Below are 14,083 nucleotides of genomic sequence, written 5' to 3' on the forward strand. Positions count from 1 at the left end.
AATCCAAAATTCATCCAAAATTCATCTGAATTCCATCCCAAGTTCATGCCAAATCCACCCTAAATTAATCCCAAATCCATCCCCCAAATCCATTCCAAATTCATCTGAAATTCACCCCAAATTCATGCCAAACCCATCCCAAATTCATGCCAAATTCACCCCAAATCCATCCTCTCGTGTGGCTCGGCCTGGCAGGACCTGGGGGTTTCCATCCCACCGCGAGTGGGGTCGGAAATTTGGGGCAAATTTCCTTGGATTTGGGTGGCGGGAGGAGTTTGGGGCTAGAATTTGGGATTTTCAGCAATTCCAGCCAGGGCTGGCTCTTCCCAAGGGATCTTGGTGGAAATCCCCCAAATCCCAGCCCGAGCTTCATCATCCAGAGCAGGGAGGGAAATTCCCAGAAGATTTTGGGGGATGTGATGCCGGAAGACTCCGAGCTCTGCCGGGAACATCCCGATCCTGCTGCGGGATTTTGGGATGAACGCTCCTCCCCGTTCCTCTGCCTCCCGTGGGGTCTTTAAGGCCAGAAACGAGGGGGGAGCAAAGGGTTGGGATGGGAATTCCCAGCTGGAAGCGGAGAGGGGACAGGGCTGTCCCCAGGGTCACACCGAGCACTGGGTCACACGGCACAATTCCTATGTACAGATCTCTCCTCCGGGAGGGCTGGAAAATCCCGTGATGCCTTCGGGGGGAATTTTGGGATGAATCCAGAGGGGTGGAGAGGCCACAGCTGGGCAGGGGCTGTGCCCACATCTGGGGCTGTGCCCACACCTGGGCAGGGCTGTGCCCACACCTGGGGCTGTGCCCACACCTGGGGCTGTGCCCACATCTGGGGCTGTGCCCACACCTGGCTGGGGCTGTGCCCACATCTGGCATGGGGCTGTGCCCACACCTGGGGCTGTGCCCACATCTGGGCAGGGCTGTGCCCACACCTGGGCAGGGCTGTGCCCACGCCTGGGGCTGTGCCCACATCTGGCCAGGGGCTGTGCCCACACCTGGGCTGTGCCCACATCTGGGCAGGGCTGTGCCCACACCTGGGCAGGGCTGTGCCTGGCACACCTGCAGCCTCATCCACTTGGGCAAAATGTTGGGGACACTCCCCAGCCCGGTGGCAGCTCAGGGGACATCCCCAGCCCGGTGGCAGCTCAGGGGACATCCCCAGGCTGGTGGCAGCTCAGGGGACATTCCCCAGCCCAGTGGCAGCTCCAGCTCGCCCAGCTGGGGCCAAAACGCCCCCAAAATGCCCTTTGAGCGATGTCACCTCCCCAGGGAGGTGCTGGGGTCACCCAGGGGGCAGAGGGACCCTTGGGGACATTCCCGAGCCGCTCTCACAGTGCTGGCACGGCAGGAGCCCTTTGACGCAGGGTGGGGACAGCGGGGACAGTGCAATGGTGGCAGGGTGGCCTCGGCCGGTCCCTGCGGCTCGGGGACAGCGGGGACAGGGCAGGAGAGGAGCCCTGGGGGTGTCCCCGCGGGGGCAGGCACTTGGGCAGCGCTTTCCACCTTCAGCGTCCCCTCGGTGTCCCCTGCAGCCCCCACGGGGGGGTGGCGGCACCCCAAAATCTGCTCCTCAGTGTCCGGGGTGGTCCCGGCTGCTCCCCCAAATCCCTGCGGAGCTGCGGGGAGGCCGCACCCCAAATTTCACAGTGTGGGGGCCGGGTCCCCTCCCCCAGCCCCCCCGAGCCCCCAAACCCTGGGGCAGCGGCCCCAGCCCCCCCTTCCCCCGCTCGGGGGGAGCACGGCCGGGTTTGGGGGCGCTGAGGGGAACGGGAGGGGCCGGAGGAAGAGAAGGGGCTGAAGGGGGGAGAGGAGAGGGCTGAGAGCACGGCGGTCACTCCGTGTCCATCTGTCCATCCGTCCATCCCGCAGCCCCCCAGGGCTGGATTTACCACGGGGGGGTGTCGGCAACTCCAAACCCCCCCAACCCATCACGGGCTGCCGGGCTGGACCTGCTCGGGGAGCGGCCGGTACCGGAACCGCCAACACCTCCGGGGGGACACACAGCGAGCCCTCTGCCACCCCCCCAGCCCCGAGCCCCCCCGGGCCGCCCTTCAGACGGGGGAGGTGGCGGTGGACTCGCTGGCCAGGCTGTCGGCGATGTCGCCGCGCTGGAGGCGGCGCAGGGCGGCCAGCAGCGCGTCCAGCGTGGCCGACTCGCGGCCGGCCCAGTGCGCCAGCAGCGCCCGCGCCGGCGCCTCGTCGCGGGTGAAGGCCTCGATCAGCTCGTCCTTGTAGCCCAGCTCGGCCGCCAGCTGCCGCCACGTGTCCTCGGCCGAGCTGCCCAGCAGCTTCTCCACCTCCTCCTGCTTGCCGGCCGGCAGCGCCGAGTACGGGATCCCGTCGGCCTTGGGAGCTGCTGCTGCTGCCAGAGAGGGGAAGGGCTGAGAGCCTGCCCGGGGTGTGGGCGCCTGCCCTGTCCTCACCGGGGTGTCACTGTCCTTGCTGAGGTGTCTCTGTCCTCACTGGCTTGTCATTGTCCTTACTGAGGTGTCTCTGTCCTTCCCTGGGTGTCCCTGTCCTTACTGAGGTGTCCCTGTCCTCACCGGGGTGTCCCTGTCCTTACTGAGGTGTCCCTGTCCTCACCGGGGTGTCACTGTCCTCACAGAGGTGTTCCTGTCCTCACCAGGGTGTCCCTGTCCTTACTGAGGTGTCCCTGTCCTCACCGGGGTGTCACTGTCCTCACAGAGGTGTTCCTGTCCTCACCAGGGTGTCCCTGTCCTTCCCTGGGTGTCCCTGTCCTTACTGAGGTGTCCCTGTCCTCACCGGGGTGTCCCTGTCCTTACTGAGGTGTCCCTGTCCATCCCTGGGTGTCCCTGTCCTTATCTGGGTGTCCCTGCCCACCCCAGGGTGTCCCAGCAGTCCCACCTGTCCCCTGGGTGTCCCTGCCCACCCCTTACCTGGGTGTCCCTGTCCTTCCCTGGGTGTCCCTGTCCTCACCAGGGTGTCCCTGTCCTTACTGAGGTGTCCCTGTCCTCACAGGGGTGTCCCTGTCCTTCCCTGGGTGTCCCTGTGTCCCTGTCCTTACTGAGGTGTCCCTGTCCATCCCTCAGTGTCTCTGTCCTTACTGGGGTGTCCCTGTCCACCCCTGGATGTCCCTGTCCTTATCCGGGTGTCCCTGCCCACCCCAGGGTGTCCCAGCACTCCCACCTGTCCCCTGGGTGTCCCTGCCCACCCCGGGGTGTCCCAGCAGTCCCACCTGTGCCCTGGCTGCCCTGCCCCGGGGGCTGCTGCTCGTGCAGGCTCTGGCTGTCCACGGAGATGCCACTGTCACTGTGCAGCTTCTCCCCCTCGGGGGACGGCGTCTGGTTCACGGGGCGGTTGTTGGCCCCTTGCTTGTTCTGCTTGCAGCTGTTCCACCTGTGGGGACAGCGACACGCAGGTGACGTCCCCAGGGCTGGCAGGGGTCTGTCCCCATTCCTGGGGTTTGTCCCCATTCCTGGGGTTTGTCCTGGTGCCAGGACAGGGACAGAGACAGCAGTGCAGTGTGTCCCCCACTCTGCTCCCACCTCCCTCCTCACCCCTCACACAATTTTGGAAATCCACCAACCTGGTGCCCCTCTGGGACATCCGGAGCGGGGGTCCCACTGTTCCCTCCTCCCCAAACCCCTGTCCCTCTCCCTGTTCCCCTCTCTGTCCCATCCCTGTCCCTGTCCCATCCCTGTCCCATCCCTGTCCCTGTCCCCTGTCCCTGTCCTGTCCTGTCCCATCCCTGTCCCTGTCCTGTCCTGTCCCCTGTCCCATCCCTGTCCCTGTCCCTGTCCCGGTACCTCTTGAAGGCGATGTATGCCACCAGCCCCACCACCACGGCGGCCAGGATGGAGCAGTAGACGGGGATGAGGTTGTCGCTGCTGCCGTGGGTCACCACGGGCTGCGAGCTGCCCATGACAGTGGTGGCCGTGTCCCCCGCGGTGCTGGCCGTCCCCTCGGTGCTCGGCGGCTCCCTGGTGGCCGGCTCGGGGCTCTCAGAGCCCCCCAGGGACGGGGCGGGCGTTGTCCAGCGAGGGTGGAGTCCTGCCAGGCCAGGGGGGAAGGGAAATCGGGGTCAGGACGGGCATCTCTGCCCCCTCCCCTCGTCCCCAGGCTTGGCCTGGTTTGTGTCCAGGACACGCCACTGCTGTCCCCTGCCCCGGGGGTGGCTTTGTCAGCGCTGTCCCAGCGCCTGCTGCCGGCCCCCAAACCCAGGGGAGCCGCTCCAGCTGCCCCCCACCCACCCCAAACCCAGCCCGGAGGGGGCTGAGGCAGCCCGGAGCCCCACGCCCCGCACGGAGCCGCTCCAGCAGCGCCAGGGCCGGGATCTGGCCTGTGCCAGCCCCGGGTGCTTCAGCCGGGAGTGACCCCGCCCGGGAGTGACCCACCCCTGGCTCCTGCCACACCCGGGCGTGTCCCGGGAGCAGCGGGTCTGCCTGGGCTTGCCCAGGGAAACAGCTGGGTGCCCCATCCCACCCCATGGATCCCACCCCATCCCATCCTAACACATCCCATCCGATGGATCCCACCCCATCCCATCCCATCCCATAGATCCCACCCCACCCCATCCCATCCCACCCCATCCCATGGATCCCATCTCATCCCACGCCATCCTGAACTCCCCATGCCCTCTCCAGGCCTTTGCCCGGTGCCAGGGCCAGGCCACGTCCCCCAGCTCATCCTGGAGTGACACTGAGCTGGGAATTGCAGCAGGAGATGGGATCTCCCCCTGCCACCCCCCAGGATCAGCACCAGGCTGGGATTGTGCCAGGCTGGGATTGTGCTGGGATAGGATTGTGCTAAACTGGGATTGTGCCAGGCTGGGATCATGCCAGGCTGGGATCATGCCAGGCTGGAATTCAGCCCCGCCAGCCCCGGGGCCGCAGCGCTGTCGCTGTCACTGTCGCTGTCACTGTCACGGGGGGGGGTTGCTGGGGGTTGGTGGCATCCTGCCCTGCCGTGTCCCGGCCCCCGCTGCCCTCCGGGAGCCGCTCCCGAGCCCGCCGCGGACAAAGCCGGCCCTGTGTCCTTGACTTGTGGCTCCATTTACTCGACCCCTCGGCGGGAGCTGCCCCGCTGCCGGCTCGGCGGCGGCCGGGACAAAGAGCTGTTCTCCCGCTGTGCTCGGGGCAGGGAGGGACAGGACGCTGGAACCGCCCGGGAACGCTGCTGGGAGGCTGAGGAGAGCCGGAGGGAGCGGCCCTGGTGGGAACAGCCCTGGTGGGATCAGTCCTGGAGGGATCAGCCCTGCTGGGATCAGCCCTGGTGGGAACAGCCCTGGTGGGATCAGCCCTGGTGGGATCAGCCCTGGTGGGAACAGACAGGACGCTGGAACCGCCCGGGAACGCTGCTGGGAGGCTGAGGAGAGCCGGAGGGAGCAGCCCTGGTGGGAACAGCCCTGGAGGGATCAGTCCTGGAGGGATCAGCCCTGCTGGGATCAGCCCTGGTGGGAACAGCCCTGGTGGGATCAGCCCTGGTGGGATCAGCCCTGGTGGGAACAGCCCTGGTGGGATCAGCCCTGGTGGGATCAGCCCTGGTGGGATGAGCCCTGGTGGGATCAGCCCTGGAGGGATCAACTCTGGTGGGAACAGCTCTTCTGGAGCAGCCCTGGTGGGACCAACCCTGATGGGAACAGCCCTGGTGGGATCAGCCCTGTGACCCCGCCCGGGAGTGACCCCCCCCTGGCTCCTGCCACACCCGGGCGTGTCCCGGGAGCAGCGGGTCTGCCTGGGCTTGCCCAGGGAAACAGCTGGGTGCCCCATCCCACCCCATGGATCCCACCCCATCCCATCCTAACACATCCCATCCGATGGATCCCACCCCATCCCATCCCATCCCATAGATCCCACCCCACCCCATCCCATCCCACCCCATCCCATGGATCCCATCTCATCCCACGCCATCCTGAACTCCCCATGCCCTCTCCAGGCCTTTGCCCAGTGCCAGGGCCAGGCCACGTCCCCCAGCTCATCCTGGAGTGACACTGAGCTGGGAATTGCAGCAGGAGATGGGATCTCCCCCTGCCACCCCCCAGGATCAGCACCAGGCTGGGATTGTGCCAGGCTGGGATTGTGCTGGGATAGGATTGTGCTAAACTGGGATTGTGCCAGGCTGGGATCATGCCAGGCTGGGATCATGCCAGGCTGGGATCATGCCAGGCTGGAATTCAGCCCCGCCAGCCCCGGGGCCGCAGCGCTGTCGCTGTCACTGTCGCTGTCACTGTCACGGGGGGGGGTTGCTGGGGGTTGGTGGCATCCTGCCCTGCCGTGTCCCGGCCCCCGCTGCCCTCCGGGAGCCGCTCCCGAGCCCGCCGCGGACAAAGCCGGCCCTGTGTCCTTGACTTGTGGCTCCATTTACTCGACCCCTCGGCGGGAGCTGCCCCGCTGCCGGCTCGGCGGCGGCCGGGACAAAGAGCTGTTCTCCCGCTGTGCTCGGGGCAGGGAGGGACAGGACGCTGGAACCGCCCGGGAACGCTGCTGGGAGGCTGAGGAGAGCCGGAGGGAGCAGCCCTGGTGGGAACAGCCCTGGAGGGATCAGTCCTGGAGGGATCAGCCCTGCTGGGATCAGCCCTGGTGGGAACAGCCCTGGTGGGATCAGTCCTGGAGGGATCAGCCCTGCTGGGATCAGCCCTGGTGGGAACAGCCCTGGTGGGATCAGCCCTGGTGGGATGAGCCCTGGTGGGATCAGCCCTGGAGGGATCAACTCTGGTGGGAACAGCTCTTCTGGAGCAGCCCTGGTGGGACCAACCCTGATGGGAACAGCCCTGGTGGGATCAGCCCTGGTGGAGCAGCTCTGGTGGGATCAGCCCTGGTGGAGAAGCTCTGGTGGGATCAGCCCCCTCTGGAGCAGCCCCGCTTTGTCCATGAGCTCAGCACAGCTCTGACTTTTGCTCTGCCCCTTTTTCTCCCCTTTTCTCTCCCCTTTTTCCCCCCTTTCCCCTTCCCCACGGGGCTGGAGCTGTGTTTGGGATGCCGATGTGGACAGGCACTCAGCCCCAGCTCCTTTCCCTTGCCCAGCACTACCAGATCCCAGCTCCACTCCCCAAACCCAGGCAGCTCCAGCACAGGGAACATCCCCGCGGTGGCAGCAGCGCCGTGACAACGCCACGGCCACCCCGGCACAACTCTTACCCCGGCACTCCGCGTCCTCCACGGCCGTGCACTCCCGCACCAGCACCTCGTTCTCCTCGCACGTGGTGCAGGGCAGGCAGGGATCCACGAAGTTGGCCTCGCTGGAGAAGGTGCCCTCGGGGCACTCCTCGCACACCGTGTCCTGCGAGTCCTTGCAGGGGAACATGAGGCCGAAGCCCACCTCGCAGACGCGGCACTCGCGGCAGCTGCCGCTGGCCTCGTCCTGGAAGTAGCCGTAGGCGCAGCGGCACACGGCGTCGTCGGTCTCCACGCAGGGCGCCGACATGCTCTGCAGCCCCTCGCACTGCGTGCACGGCTTGCACGGCTCCGTGGCGCTGGCCGTGTCCGAGAAGGTGACGCCTGGCAGGGGGGGATGGTTGGGGTCAAAGCCCGGCTTCTGCTCGCTGGGCTCAGAGGGAGAGGGGTCCCCGCTCTGTGCCCCAGCCCAGGCTCAGCTGCCCGATAATGCCTTCCCCATTCCTCAGCAATTCCCAGCTCCTCATCTCCCAGGCTCTTCAGCCCATTCACACCTTCCCCATTCCCAGCACAATTCCGAGTTCCAGCACACTCCAGGCTCCCATTCCCATTGACACCTGCACCATTCCCCAGCAATTCCCAGCTCCGCATCTCCCAGGCTCTTCAGCCCATTCACACCTTCTCCATTCCCCTGCAATTCCCAGTTTGGAGCATCATTCCAGGCTCATCTTCCCAGTAACATCTTCCCCATTCCCTCCTCCTTATCCCATTCCTTCCTCCTCATCCCATTCCCTCCTCCTCATCCCATTCCCTCCTCCCCATCCCATTCCCTCCTCCCTATCCCATTCCCTCCTCCTCATCCCATTCCCTCCTCCCCATCCCATTCCCTCCTCCCCATCCCATTCCCTCCTCCTCATCCCATTCCCTCCTCAAAAATTCCCAGCTCCCCGGGGTCCATCCCTCCTGCGCTGCCCCCAGCGCCCATCCCAGCCCTCTCTGCTCAGTCCCCGCCATAATTCCCGTTTTTATTCCCCTTTCCGACCTCCCGGCGGCCCCTCCGGGCATCCCGCGGCCATCCCCGCCCCTCACATCCCATCTCTTTCCCCTCCGCATCCTGCCGGGGGTCTCCGGGGCCCCGCGTGTCCCCGCTCGGGGTGCGACACGCGGGAGGTGACAGCGCTGACCCCGCAGGACGCGCTGCTGCGGGGAAATCGATCCCGCGCCTCGCCGTGCCCGCTCCCGGAGGAGTTCGGGGATATTTTTAGCTCCGGAAGAGGGAGCGGAGCCCGTCCTGGAGGGCGCAGCTGCCGCTGCCCCCGCGCTGGCCGCTCCCGGTGATCCCACTGCCCCATCCCGGGGAAATTCCAGCCCCAGGGGTGGGGAAGGGGCCGGGGAGACCGGCCGCCATCCCTGCGACCCCTGGGATGGTGCTGGGGATGGATTCCTGCTCCCAGCAGCTTCCCCGGGGTCTCCGGGCTGCTCGGGACGGGAATTTCGGGCTGCTCCGGATGGAGATGCAGCCTCAAACCCCCGGGAATGGGCCGGGTGGGAGGGACGGAGGTTCCACCCCAGCCTCGGCAGCGGATTTTTCCCACCCCCAACACCTTCCCTCGCCCTGTGCCTGGGTGTCCTGCCCCTCCCTCGAGGCTTTCCCTGGATCTGCAGAGGACGTGGAGACCCAAAATCCCGGAATGCTTTGGGTCGGGAGGGACCCCAAACCCCACCGAGTCCCGGGCCGGGGACACCCGCCGCTATCCCAGGCTGTTCCCGAGCCCATCCTGGGACACTCCCGGGGACGGGGCTGTCCCGGGCACGCCGTCGCTGTCACTGCCAGCCCCGCGGTGGCCGAGCAGCCCCCGGCCCGTGCCCGGCCGGGCGAGCAGCGCCGGCGCAGCCCCGGGGCGGCACACGCGGCTCCCATTAACCCGGGCTCATGCCTCGCATTATCCTGAATTATTGATGGGCGCCATTAGAGCGGGGAAGTGGCCAGGAAAGGCTTTCGGCTGAGTGGGCACATTTGCAGTGGCAGCCGAAGGTATCTGAGCTGAGCAATTACAGCCCGGACCCAAACGGGGCCCTCGCCCCCTCCCCTCCCTCCCCCGGAGGGATAAATAAATCATGAGGCAGCACCCGGGCACTTGGGGGGGCTGGAATGGGGGGAAAAGGGGGAATTAGAGCAAACAACCCCCCCTTTTGGGGTGGTTTCTGGCAGCCCCCCGGGCTTTGGCAGGGGCCGGGCTTTGGTTGCAGCGGATTTTTTCCGGAACAACTCCCCCGGCGGGGTCGGGAACGCGTCCAAGGGAGTGCTGGGAGGAGGCAGCCCGGGGGGCAGGTGGGGACCCTCGGCCCTGGGCCGTGCCCACATTCCTGGGGCTCGACTGGAGGCTGTGCCAGCAGCGGGGCTGCCTCCACCTGCCCGGCCCGGGCAGCGGCAGCCGGGGGGATCCGGGGGGTACAGAGGGATCCGGGGGGTTCCAGAGGGATCTGGGGGCATCCGGGGGGTCACAGAGGGATCCCGAAGGATCCAGGGCCACAGGGGTCCTCTCCCCATCCCAGCAAGGGATGGCTGTAGGGTTTTCAGGTTTCCTTCCCTCCAAACCACAAAATCCCTCTCAGGGAAGAGCTGAGGGTCAGGAGGAGCTTTTCCCTTGGTGGGATCCATTCCCCACTGGGATCCATTCCCCACGGGGATCCATCCCCCACTGGGATCCATTCCCCACTGGGATCCATCCCCCACTGGGATCCATCCCCCACGGGGATCCATTCCCCACTGGGATCCATCCCCTCATCCAGGAGGGATCCAGCCCCGTTTCCCGGCCGGGCTCAGGGAGGCAGCGCCGTCCATCGATTTCTCAGGACGCTGAGGTATTTTTAGCCCTGCCCTGGCTCTGCTCTGTCCCTGCTCGGCTCCTGCAGCCTCCTCTGCCTCCTGTCCGCCCCCTCCCCGCCCCGCTCGGCCTTTCCCCCTCTCCCATTGCCTCCCCCGGGCTGGCACTGCTGCTCCTGGCAGATCCCTCCTGGTAGACCCTCCCTGGGCAGATCCCCCCGGCAGATCCCCCCCCGGGCAGATCCTCCCGGCAGATCCCCCCGGCAGATCCCCCCGAGCAGATCCCTCAGGGCAGATCCCCACTGGCAGATACCCCCAGCAGATCCCCCATGGCAGATCGGCAGATCCCCTCTGGCAGAGATCCCGGCAGATCCCCCCGGTCAGACCCCCCTGGAGATCCCCCAGGCAGATCCCCCAGGCAGATCCCCCGGGCAGATCCCCCGGGCAGATCCCCCCGGCAGAGATCCCGGCCCCTCTCCTCTCCCCGCGGGGCCCGGGGATCTCCTGCCCCTCCCTCCCTCCCTCCCTCCCTGCCGGGCTTTGCCTCTCCCTGCTCAGTTCTGCGGCCTTTGAAAGGTTTGGAATTAAAAAAAAAAAACCAAACGGGAGGCGTGGCTGGGGATGGCGCTGAGGTCAGTCGGGGCGGGCTGGGGGATTTTTTTGGGGATAAATGTTGAGGCAGCAGGTGTAGAGAGAGCGGGGATGGGGCTGGGAGTGATCCCAGGGAGGGGAGGGGTTGGCAGGGCAGGTCCTGGCAGGGATGCTGGTGGCAGCGCAGGGCTCAGGGATCCGGGAATATCCAAATCCCAAGGATCCTCCAGGGCACGGGACCACCCAAATCCCCCCTGTGCACGGGACCATCCCAAAGCCCCCCTGTGCATGGGACCACCCAAACCCCCCCTGTGTTTGGGACCACCCAAACCCCCCCTGTGCACGGGACCACCCAAATCCCCCCTGTGTTTGGGACCACCCAAACCCCCCCTGTGCACGGGACCACCCAAATCCCCCCTGTGTTTGGGACCACCGCAAACCCCCCTGAGAGCTCTGCCCAGACCCGCTGTAGGGCTATGCCCTTCCCCACACCCCAAACCCCCATTTTTGGGGAAGAATCTCCCACTTTTACCAATCCACCCCCCAGAATCCGGCCCGAGCCCCTCCTGACTCAGCAGAGGGGTGACCCGGGAGCGCTGTGACACTTCCGGGGGGGGACGAGGGATGCTCAGGGAGACCCCAGGGTCTGTCCCGGGGGGCTGGGGGTCCTCAGGGGGTACTCACTGTCCAGGCAGGGCTCGCAGACCGTCTGGTTGACCCCGCAGGGCTGCACCACGCCCTCGCCCACGTTGCAGAGGCGGCAGCACTCCCCGCTGGCCGTGAACAGCTTGGAGAGACAATCGTCCTTGGAGGCGCCGGCCCTGGGGCCCTGGAGGGAGAGCAGAGCCGGGAGGTCACTCCTGCCACCCCGGGGGATGTGACAGCCAGGGAAGGGCCTGCTCTGGGGACACCCCACCGGTGCTGAATGCAGATTTGGGGGGGGAAAGCGCTTTTCCAGGCAAAACTCACTCCTCGGGAAAGGCCCTGCCGAGTTCTGCAGCTGGAGGGAGCCGGGAGGGCCCCCGGGGGTGTTTTGGGGTGGTGTGGCCTCTGTTTGTCCTTGTCCCTCCCTCAGCCACCTCTCCTAAGGCACCGGGGGGCTCAGCCCTTCCCAGCCCGGGGAATGGGAGAGGAGAGGAGGAATTCCTGCTCAAGGGAGGGTCTGGAGAGCCTGGGTGCCACCTCTGCCCCCCAAAACCCCCTGGGCAGCAGAAATGAGACAGAAATGAGGAACCGAGGCAGCAGCAGGAGCTCCGGTGACCTCCCTGCCTGGTGGCACCGGGTGTCCCCGCCGCTACAACCTGTCACCTCACCTGAACGCCACAAGCATCCCACGGGCCCTCTGCAGCCCGGGGAGGGGCGAGCTGCCCCCCAAAACCCCTCCTGGCCGGACGGCGGGGTGCAGGAGCCCCGTCCCGCCGGTCCCAGCCCTGCCAGGCCCCCCCTGCTCCCCCTGCCCGGGGCCGGTCCCTCCCTCTGCCACCCACCCACGGCTGATTTTGGGGAAGGGGGGAGAGGCCCGGGGGAGCATCTGGCGGCCTCGTCAGCGCCTTGGCCGCGTCCCCGCGCTCGGTGCGGCGCTCGGAGCTCCGCATCCGGCGGGGCCGAGACAATGGAGCGCCAATTCCAGGCAGCTGAATGACAAAGTGCTCCAATTACCCTGCGCTGCGAGGCCGCCGCTCCCCCTCCCCGCCGCCGCTCCGCCAGCCCGCCCTGGCAGCCCCTTTTTCCAGACCCCTTTTCCAGAACCCTTTTCCAGACCCTTTTCCCAGGCCCTTTTCCCAAACCCTTTTTTCCAGAGCCTTTTCCAGAATATTTTCCCAGACCTTTTTTCCAGATTCTTTTCCCAGACCCTTTTCCCAGGACCTTTTCCCAGACCCTTTTCCAGCCCCTTTTCCCAGAACCTTTTTCCCAGATCCTTTTTCCCAGACTCTTTTCCCAGATCCTTTTCCCAAGTCCTTTTCCCAGCCCCTTTTCCCAGCCCCGTTTCCCACTCCGGGCAGGCAGGAGGGATTGGAATATCGGGAATCCTCCCAGCACCCCCAGATGTCCCCTGGGAAGGGGTTTGGGGTGAGGCAGTGCCCCCACCCCGCTCGTTTGGGGTTTTGGGGCCAGGCTGGGCACAGCTCATCCCGGGATGCGCTTCCAGCGGCCGGGAATGGGGCTGGCTGTGACCGTGACCGGGATGGCCACGGGGCACCCAGAGCATCCCGCCATTCCACAGCATCCCACAATCCCTGAGATCCCAGAGTTTACCTCAATCCCACAGCATCCCCCCTATTCCACAGCATCCCACAATCCCTGAGATCCCAGAGCATCCCATGATTCCAGAGCTTCCCCTGATGCCAGGGCATCCCTCAATCCCAGAACATCCCTCAATCCCAGAACATCCCTCAATCCCAGAACATCCCTCAATCCCAGAGCTTCCAGAGATCCCAGAGAATCCAGTGATCCCAGCCCTTCCCTGATCCCAGCCCTTCCCTGATCCCAGCCCTTCCCTGATCCCAGCCCTTTCTCAATTCCAGCCCTTCCCCGATCCCAGCCCTTCCCTGATCCCAGCCCTTTCTCAATCCCAGCCCTTCCCCAATCCCAGCCTTTCCCCGATCCCAGCCCTTCCCCAGTCCCAGCCCTTCCCGATCCCAGCCCTTCCCGATCCCAGCCCTTCCCGCTCCCCACGCCGCCGGCAGCTGCGATCTGCCCGCGTGGGCCGGGCCTGGCCGCGCCACCCGGCCCCGCTCTGGGGCCACCTGTCCCCTCCCCGCGGGGCCACCGCCGGCTCCCCCGCCCACGCTCCCCGAACTCCGCCGAAAGCGCAATTCCCCGCTCCAGGTGCCGCGGCCCCCTCGCTCCGGGGGCTTCCCTTTGGGTCTGGGGGCGCTGAGCCCCCCCCGGGGCTGGGAAGGGGCACCTGGTCCGCGTTAGGCCGCGGAAATGCTGCGTTATTAGCGCGGCTCCCGGTGACAAAGCCGCGGGTATTAACGCCATAAAGCATCCTGACAGCTGGCCCGGCCCGGCCGCGGGCGGAGGGCGCAGGCGACACCTCTGGAAGCTCTTAATTGCTTTTGGAGCCGGCTCGGGGGGGTTGGAGCCCGGGCGGGCGCTGCCGGGTGAGGACAGAGCCGCTCCGAGCGGGATTTCGGAGCCCTGGAGCTGCGCGGGGGATGCTCCAGCTGGAGACGAGCCCGGGGCGAGATCGGAGCGTGACGGGCGCGCTCTGCCTCTCTTGGCTGGGAGAGGCCAAACCCCGGCTCGCAGCGATTCCCGAACTTCGGGCAGCTCGGGAAGCCGCGTCCGAGCCCCGCGGCTGCGGCCGGCCCTGGGAGACTCCGCCGCTCCCGGGCCGAGCAGCGCAGGTACCGAGCAGCGAGCGCGGGGTCCCGGGGGTCCCGGGGGGTCTCGGGGTGCGGGGGCGCCGGCACAGCTGGGGGGGCACAGCCAGGGTCCCTGCTGTCCCCCCCGGGGACACTCCCAGCTCTGCAGGTGCAGTCCCGGGGGGCAGAACCAGCCCCCCGAGGTGACCCGGGCAGGGCAGTGGCGATTTGGGGACATCAGAGCCCGGCCCCGCTGCAGCAGCCGGGGGGGGGGGGGGGGG

The 14,083-nt window shown here is 66.7% G+C and overlaps 1 protein-coding gene across 2 annotated transcripts in view; it reads right to left on the minus strand.

Annotated features, from left to right (window-relative positions):
- Nucleotides 1-1,053: 1,053 nt before the first annotated feature.
- Nucleotides 1,054-14,083, minus strand: part of NGFR (nerve growth factor receptor) — a 14,360-nt gene continuing 1,330 nt past the window's right edge. The window contains exons 2-6 of one of the 2 annotated variants that reach the window (XM_041465344.1): nt 11,176-11,320; nt 7,098-7,457; nt 3,768-4,011; nt 3,197-3,357; nt 1,054-2,359 (exon numbers count right to left, since the gene is read on the minus strand). In XM_041465344.1, the coding sequence (XP_041321278.1) occupies nt 2,052-2,359; nt 3,197-3,357; nt 3,768-4,011; nt 7,098-7,457; nt 11,176-11,320 (1,218 nt within the window). In that variant the 3' untranslated portion in view covers nt 1,054-2,051. Of the gene's footprint in view, nt 2,363-3,196; nt 3,358-3,767; nt 4,012-7,097; nt 7,458-11,175; nt 11,321-14,083 lie in introns of both variants that reach the window. The other variant, XM_041465343.1, reaches the window with a different exon arrangement.

The sequence above is a fragment of the Pyrgilauda ruficollis genome, unplaced genomic scaffold (assembly GCF_017590135.1).
Source record: "Pyrgilauda ruficollis isolate IOZ18807 unplaced genomic scaffold, ASM1759013v1 scaffold189, whole genome shotgun sequence".
Taxonomy (NCBI): domain Eukaryota; kingdom Metazoa; phylum Chordata; class Aves; order Passeriformes; family Passeridae; genus Pyrgilauda; species Pyrgilauda ruficollis.